Source organism: Xiphophorus maculatus, chromosome 6, assembly GCF_002775205.1.
Source record: "Xiphophorus maculatus strain JP 163 A chromosome 6, X_maculatus-5.0-male, whole genome shotgun sequence".
NCBI classification, from domain to species: domain Eukaryota; kingdom Metazoa; phylum Chordata; class Actinopteri; order Cyprinodontiformes; family Poeciliidae; genus Xiphophorus; species Xiphophorus maculatus.
The window spans coordinates 11,376,437-11,385,310 of NC_036448.1; the positions used below are offsets into that span (position 1 = coordinate 11,376,437).

General features: G+C 40.2%; 1 protein-coding gene across 1 annotated transcript in view; it reads left to right on the plus strand.

Annotated features, from left to right (window-relative positions):
• Window positions 1-2,357, plus strand: part of LOC102236308 (ephrin type-A receptor 4-A-like) — a 31,082-nt gene extending 28,725 nt beyond the window's left edge. Inside the window, exons 18-20 of the mRNA XM_023335727.1 lie at window positions 263-450; window positions 602-787; window positions 1,361-2,357. Of these exons, the coding sequence (XP_023191495.1) occupies window positions 263-450; window positions 602-787; window positions 1,361-1,478 (492 nt within the window). The 3' untranslated portion in view covers window positions 1,479-2,357. The remainder of the gene's footprint in view (window positions 1-262; window positions 451-601; window positions 788-1,360) is intronic.
• Window positions 2,358-8,874: the final 6,517 nt, after the last annotated feature.

The window sequence follows — 8,874 nt, forward strand, 5'->3', positions numbered from 1 at the left end:
GGCAATTTGTGCAATTAGTTTATCATTCAAAGCAAAGACGAACATACTGAACATGCTGAACGTCTGCATGTTTTGATTGCCATTTGGCAGGTCTTTGCATAACATTTAGCCGAAAGCGCAGCTGCGTCAAACTGCTGCTGGCATCTCTTCCAAAAGTACTTGTGCTCGTTCAATAATTTTAAAGATGGCTTAAGTTTAAAAAAAATTATCGGACAGACGTAACAGTTCAAAGATCATCCTTAATCCCTGCCCTTTTATAAAGGTGATTAAAGCGATAGAAGAAGGATACAGGCTGCCTGCTCCCATGGACTGCCCTGTGGTGCTCCATCAACTCATGCTGGACTGTTGGGAGAGAGAGCGAGGAGACAGACCCTCCTTCAGCCAGATCCTCAACATGTTGGATAAACTTATACGCAACCCTGGCACCCTGCGGCGCACAGGAGGGGACAGGTACATAGTGCATGTCAATGCACACAGATAAAAATAAACATGTGCGCCAAGGCAAATACTTGCATAGCTATGCATGAACTCCCATATCCAATTTATCACTATTGCAAGTAACGGTCTCCCGCAAAATAAGAATAACTCTATTTTCCTACAGACCTCCGGGGACCATGCTGGAGTCCAGGGTGGGATCAGAGGTGTGTGTGTCTGTTGTACCAGAGGTGTGTGTGCCACCGTGGTCGATGTATGATTGGCTGCAGTCCATTGGCTTGGAGAGATACAGAGACGTCCTTGCAGCTGCAGGATACTCCAGCCTTGAAAGCCTCCTGACTCTCACACACCAGTGAGTGCAGCTTATTTTAAATGTGCTTTTTCTGCATTACACAGAGATATAGTGTTGATGCTGATTCTGCTACATAACCTAAATGACCTGATGCAGCTTGTAGGAACAGTCTACTGCAAAAGCATTTCTACGACTTCACCTATGAGCACATTGTGTCATGTTACAAGCATAACTTTGATGTGTTGTGTTGGGCTTAATGTAGTAGATCAACAAAAAATATTGCTGATTTGCAAGTAAAAGCAAAAATATATATATATATTTAATTATTACAAGTGTGCCGTGCTCTTGCATTTTGGCTGTATGTTTAGTGTCATCGTACTTCTGAAAGCTCTGCCTATCTTTCTCATGAAACTCGATCAGATTTCCTGATTCTGCTGAAGAAAAGCATCACCATAGCATGATGCTGTCACCACCATGTGTCATGCTGGTGGCATCGTCATGCTACATCACACAGTGTTTTGCATTTAGGCCAGAAAGTTCAATTTGTTCAATTAGAGCACCTTTTGCTACAGGTGCTTCAAGGCAAAATACATACCAGACATCTGAACCATATGTGTGTTTGTTTCCCCACAGGGAGATGGACAGACTTGGAATAATCACACCGTCACATCAGGACATACTAATTGCGAGTGTGCAGCAGGAAATGTTGTCCCAAATGCAACACATGCAACACTCTATGGTCCCGGTCTGAACTGGTGAGCAGTTACAAACCTGTTTTTTGAGAAGAATTTTATTTACCTCATCTGTGCACTTTAGAGGAACTGTTCACCAGTGGAAGTACAAGAAGTGAAGGCAAATAAGAAGAAAACTATAACAAGGAGCACTTTTGTGAACTTCCATCCTGTGGAGCTTTCTACAAACCCTGATCTGGACGTGGGCACAGACAGCACTGAGCTTCTGAGAGCTTAGTCTGATGCCTCATCCTGTTTTTCTAGCTCTGATTTCGCCTCTTTTCTTTTTTTTTCTTATCTGTTTGGTGAAGGCTGACATGTGCATAAGCAGAATGGCTTCCAGGGTTTTTTTGGGGGGGTTTTGCGCTTCACTTGAATTAAATGTATTTCTTTTTGTTTGTTTGTTTTATCTGATGAACGTGTGCGTGTGCGTGTGTGTGGGTGTGTGTGTGTGTGTGTGTGTATACACTGTGTAGCATGAAACCATTCAACATGAACTCTCCTTGTTAAGATGTGTCGGCTGTCTTCATGTAATCTTAATATGCAAAGTTTAAGAGATAGCAGGAGGACTCAGACAGAATGTATCACTTTGAGCTCTTACTGATTTCACACCAGTGGATTGTTCTAATCAAAATCTGATTTGATTGTTTTTCTTAATCTTTTTTTTTTCAGATTGAACAAACTATTGCTTTTGTTGATTTAGAGACAGTTAGATTAGAATGTCATTCATCTGTGTCTATATATACACACACTCTTTGATGCTGAGGATTAGCTACTTGAAGCATTTTGTTTATTTATGGTCCTTTTTTTATCAAGTTTGTACATTGTAAAATAGAAACGCTGAGGAGATGTAATGAGTGCCATATTGCGTTGCAATAAATGCCAAACTCATTGGTGTATGTCATGCTCAATTGTCTTTGAACAGCAGTGCAGAACAACAACAAAAAAGCCTTCACATAAATTAATCTTTTATCACAAAAGCCGATCCTCAACCTGAAAAGTTTTAGAATGATTCGATTTATTGGCTCAAGTACGTTTAATTTGTGGAGGAAAAAAATAACACATAGAGAAATAACTGTTTACCAAAAACCGTGGTGGAACAATCGGTGGTACTCCAAGGTTGATGCTTTTAATGACTTTAATCATTTTTGGCGATTGGACTGCACTTTGATCTTTTCCTGTGGCAATCAGAATGAGGGATCTTTAACCATTCCTCTTTACAAATTCTCTCAGGATCATCCAGAATCGTGGATCTTTACTTATTCCGTCTTTTCTTTAGATAAGGCATATTTTCGGTATAGTTCGGGCTTGGGAATTGAGATTGTAAGGGAATAAGGTGGACTTTAAGTATGAACTTTGTATTTAACACATTTAAAAAGCGTTGACCCTTTTTCACAATTTTCAATATGAGCTGTTTATCTTTGTTAGGAGTATCAGTGATTGTGCCACCAGTGATTTTGCAGAGTAAAAAGAGGGATTTTTTTCCCCCCACTCCATAAATAAACTCAAAACAAAAGATGTATTTATAAATCTATTTATATATATGTGTGTGTATGAGAGTGTGCTGCGGCCATAAAAGATCCATTTATTTTAAGTCTTTTTACACATTGTCAGTTTGTGCCAACAAATGTGGCAGGCGCTATGCATTGTTTATGTAGTAATTTGAGGTGCTTTCCGTTTTTAGTCTTGGCAATATAAGTGTCCTCTGTGAAAGCCGAGACTGAGTAAGAGGTTCCTGCAACGAGGAAAACAACCCTGGAAGGACACCCTGCTGAAGTGCTGCTGGTGTAATGACACACTGAGTTGGGTTGGTGTTTGAGGAGGAGAGAACAAACACAAAGAGAAAAGAGAGAGAAAGTAAAAAAGAGGAGGCAAAAGAGCGAGAAAAAAGACGGGCTTGAACGGAAAGGGGGTAAGAAACAAAAACGAGAGAGTGAGATGTCATCTGTGTGTGGCATCACATTTTTTGTCAGCTAAATCGGGCTGAGTCTGCAATGCAAAGCTGTCGAATCAGCAAACATCTGTCTCCCACCACCAACCACACACAGATATATTCACAGCATACATATAAATGTATCTTACACACACACACACACACACACACGCACACCCACACACACAGAGAGAGAGACTCCAGGGAGTTGATTGGAGGAAGCCTTTGATATTTAAAGAGCGAGAGGATATGATCTGGTTTCTGGCAACATTGTCAATGTTTTTTCAGCCTAATGAGAGTTGCTAGCTTCCACACAAGTGAATGCACACGCATACCCTCACACACTTTCAGACCCCTGCCTCCCTCTTACATCCAAATAACACGCTGCAAACGAAATGCTGATGGTGGTTAATGAGGCAGAAGCCTCTGAGTAAGAGACACAGGAAGAGAGATGGAAGGATGAAGCCTTGCCTCAAGGCAATGAAACAGAAAGCTTCTGTCACTTAATGAGATACTGACACCACATTATGCAGGTAGCTGAATGTGGTGATATGACACACTGAACCATGGTTGAAAATATGCACAATGGCACCTTTACAGACAGGAAGTAGCTGTAAGTGTAGAGCAAGTTATCCCCATCGGCTGCTTCTAACTTCTTTTAAGTCCAAGCTAGCATCACGAGGATATGGCTGCTGCTATTAGGTCACTGGTATTAGCTCCTTTATTTCTAGCATTTTAAAAAGAGGAAATTGTAAAGAAGATGGACCAAAGTCGAGCTATACAAATGCATCGAGTGGAGGCTGAAGCCATTTTCACTCATGAGACCAGTTCAGTCAGATTTTAGCTACTTTAAGCCTTACTTTTCATACTTGCTTGGTTAATACTAATAGGAACAAACTGACTGTGATGTAGTGGATGAGAGTGAATGGAGGAAGAAATGCTGGTAGCTACTCCTGGAGTTCCATTAATGGCTGAAGTTGGAAGTTAAGTTGACATAAACCCAACCTAGCCTTTTCCAAGTTCCAAGTTTGAAAAATAATTAGAACTTCTAATTGAGGCGTTCAGTGATCAGGCTAATGACTGGTGCTCTTTTACAAGCTAATGTCCTTTCTGCAGCAGGTTAGGGTTGCAATTCAGCTCCAATTGAACAGGCACCTATAATAAAACACAAAAAGGATGTTGAAAACAAACCGCAGAAGTTAACTAGAAATGGAAAGCTGCCACAATACATATACTGCTTTGATTTTAACGCAGAAATGTAGGCCCAATCAAATGTCCGTATACTATTGATGAATATGCTTTATTAATCCCAGAGGGAAATTCACATTTCAGTAAAACCTGTTCACTAGACAATTAGCTGTGACTGATTTTGTATGAATTACAGAATCAGTGTAAGGTGGCACAGACAACCAGTGTGATCTTAGGCTGCCGAGGTGTTAAGTGTAATGCAAGGGGTGCAAAAGTTGTCTTAGGCATGTTTGTGTGTGAACTGCTTAACAACTCTCAAGCCAGCAGTCTATATCACAAATTGTGAAAGCCATAATGTCACAATTCTGTGTTAAAACTTATTTCTATTATTCATAAATCACCCTCAAATTTTAGAAAATAGAATATTTGGGCTTTCATTAGCATTAAGTCATAGTCCTTAGAATAACAGTATATGGTAAATGTGTACACAAGAAAATTTCCTACTAAAGTAATTTGCTTTAGAGGCCAAATGATGTAGCTGCCAATTTAGTGTATCTAAATACAGTTATTTTTGCCAAAAGCTTATCTGAAGGAGTTCCACATTGTCATAAAGAGTATTAATTGTTGAGATGAAAGGACAGAAAAGCCACACTGACTGATGGTAGAGTGAGCAGTAGTCCATTTAACCCTAAAAGCCACTCTCGTCATATTGAGAAAGGCCAGATCAAATTGAACCTTTCTGTCTTCGTCTCTCAGTGGGAGGCGATTGTGGGGTTTTGTTCCCAGATTAGGGCGGGTATGGAACCGGTTAATCCTGCCAGCGTTTCCATGTGGGAGTGGCAGCAGGGTGTCTTTACTGTGCGGCCAGCCGTAATCTAAAGGCTGCGAGATTAGGCTTTATATCGGAGCACGTTCACTCGCACAGACAGAGGCGCGCTGCACAAAGTCTAGGTTTGTTTCAGGATTAAAAGCATCACCTCAATGACTGATATAATGCTTCAGGCATTCCCACGGTAAGCATGATGAGGATGTCTGTTTGATAGCTGTAAGTGCTGAGTTTGTGTGTGTGTGTGTGTGCGTGTGTGTGCGTGTGGGTGTGCGCGTCTGTGTGTGTGTGTTTGTGTGTGTGTGTGTGTGTGTGTAGGTATTTTCAGCTGCTCCTGATGAGACATGGAGGTAGAAAAGAAGCTCAGGCCAATGACAAGAGACAAATCTGTTTGCATTTTTTAAACAGATGTGCCCATAGTTATGTATGCATTAAGTTACAATACCTTTCTTCAGAGAAAACATTTAACTGGTCATAGCTCCAGAAGAATATTTCCCTTCATTTATTTTTTGTTTATTTGAAAATTCAGAGTTTGCTTTTGTCTTTTCACACAAAATCCAAAACAAAACATGCAAATAATGTGGCTGCCTAAACAGATTTGGGTTCCTGCAACCAGATAATATTTGGACCTCAAACACACTCAGAATCTCTCTCTTTCACACACACGTGCACACACACACACCACTCCAGTGCCACTAGAGAAGCAGCTGCCCGAGCTGGCAGGCCATGCTCCCCTCATTATGCTGGCCACTCACTCGTGTCCTGGCTCTGTTTCCTGTCCTGCTGCCTCTGCTGCTTCTGCTGGACAGGTAACATCTGACTCACATTAGGCTGCTATTCATGGCTTTTATGGAGACCATTATCAAATACTTACACAGAAACATCCTTTAGCTATGGAAAATGTCATGTTTCACATTAAAAGTACGACATTATTGTCATTTTATTTTGTAGACAAGACTTTCTTTTTGTAAAGGCTCCAGATTGTATAAGGACATTTAATGGTATTTGACCTGAGATGTCTTAGCATACAAATTGTTTTCAAACTACCAACATTGCTTCAGAGTTAAGGGGTTCCAGTTCTTTCACTCTGTTTCTTCCAGTAGTTTTGCGTTTCATCTCCAGCATCGCCCAACTTATTTATAATGGTTTAAAAGCTGAATGCTTTACAAGTAGGCTGTATGTTTTTGTTTCAACAGTGACTCGATTTTGTTTTGTTTTTTATTTAAATTTTACTAATCCAGGAAGGTCCTATTGAGATTAAAAACCTCTTTTCACAAGCGTATCCCTGGCCAAGATGCAGAAAAAGTGAAAAGTCAAAGTGTTCACAAATTATGGCTCAAGGTCAACAAGGCTGTTTTTTTATCATTCAGCACAATATTCACAAACACTTTACATCTCACAATTTGCAACAAAATTTCAACAATTTAAGTGAGAGTCGTATAGATATGGAGAAGATGTATTTGAAACCCAAAAGCCTTATAAATATTGCATTCAAGCATGTCTTTGTGGTTGTACACTGACATTGTAATTCAATGTACTATACACTTCTGCTTTGAGCCAATCCATAATTATTCCATGTGTTGTTAAAAGTAGTAAGTGGGTACAATAATGATTATTGTTCCAACAATCATTATTGTTGGTACAATAATGATTATAGTTCCAACAATAATGAACAATAATGTTCATTATTTTCCTCATTCATGAGGAAAACTTGGATACAAGTTTTCCATGAAGAGTCAAAAGCCCATGTAGGACAGCCAGGCACTGCCTTACTGATCCTTCTACGTTTTGCTCTAAAATCAAATCAGTCTCTAAAGACTTCAGTGGTAAAGAAGCAGTCATCAAACAGGTTGATGAAACACTGCTAGGTGGAATACAGCTGTGGGTTTGGACAAGTTACTGCCCTATAGAAGTCCAATTAGAGCGACATGTACAGTTAGGTTTAAATGTGCAAATAATATCAAAAATGTCATGCTAATTTTGGGCTTTTAATGTTGCATTTGAACAGTTATTTTTCAAGGTAGAGAGACAATTTGCTTATATTTCTTAAGAATTGGGTGCAGAAAGTGTTTTATAGCGGGATTTTTCTGATCCAGACAACGTCAATATTACTTTACTCATTTGTATCCAAGTTTAGCTGTGGGTCTATAGTGAAGAATTGAGAGAATCGACAGTTCTTAGGTTTGAAAAACTTTCCTTGACTCCAAAGAACACAATTATTTTAATTGCCAAGGATGTTACCAAGTGGATGTACCTCAACTAGTCTCCATTGGGTTTCCTGTCAGCTCCATCAGATTTGACTTCCCTCTCACCAAACAGAGAGGACAAGTTTCAACTTTTTTGAACAGCGGCATTAACCTTTTAGAGGAGTCGTTCATTAACTAAAAGGTAGCATTACACCCACTTTCTCTATTTTTAAGATAGTCTATGGATGGCACAAAGGAGGCAGAAATGCACTTAGTGGTGTTTAGCCTGAAATTCAACCCTCAATCTGCTTAAGTACACATTTCAGAGTGTGTTTGTCAACGTGGTTGCATTTCAGGATCTGTGTAATTCCTATCTTCAGCACATCTTTGCAGACCTTTGATTTGAAAAGTACCCGAGTGGCTGCATTTATCTTCCAGTCCACCATCAACTTAGTGATAGCTTCCTGATTGAGAGAGACAGAGTAAAAACGATGGAGGAAGGTAAAGAGACAGCACCACTCTGTCAAGGAAAGTTTCGTCCTTCATCAGCCCTACATCTCAGTTTCCTTCTATCCTCCATCTAATTAAAGAAGGATAGATGATCAATAGGGGAGAAGCAGTGGAAGGGGATTAGGATTAGAAATCGATGACTTTGTTTTCTTCGGTCTGCCAAAGATAAACACTGCCTTAAGACACTGACAACGCAACAGAGAATCTTTTACAGCTTTTCATGCTGCAGAGAGGGCATGACATCCCCTGTGTGGACAGATACACATCTGGTTGCTGCTTCTCACGCTGAGTTAAAAAGAGATGTTTCGATCCCTCCATGATACTGGGGAGAAAAAAATGGGGGATGGGCTCTGATCAAGTCTAGAAGGTGTTTAGACAGAGATCTTTCACCAAGACACCAAGTATTGATGTTCCGTGGGCTTTATTTTCTGCATTATGGATAAAATGCATTTAAAGCAAGCAAACGTGCATTGCAAAAGTGTGTGTGTGCGATCCAGTTTGTAGAGCTCAGATCAGAGATTGATTGCCGGTTCGTATCAAATCGCCTGTTCAAGACTCTCTGAGAATAGCTTGAGATGACTGATGAAGAGGTGGCGCAACGCACTGCAAAGGCTGAAAAGGAAAAGTGATGCTCCTAAAAACCTGAGTGGGCTGGAAGGAGTGAGGCAAGGCATTCTGGGTAGGTGAGGCTTCACCTCCCACACAGGGTTTCAAAAACATAAACCCTGCTTTGATCTGTCTCTGCATTTTTCTCTCTCCCTCTCTATCAACTT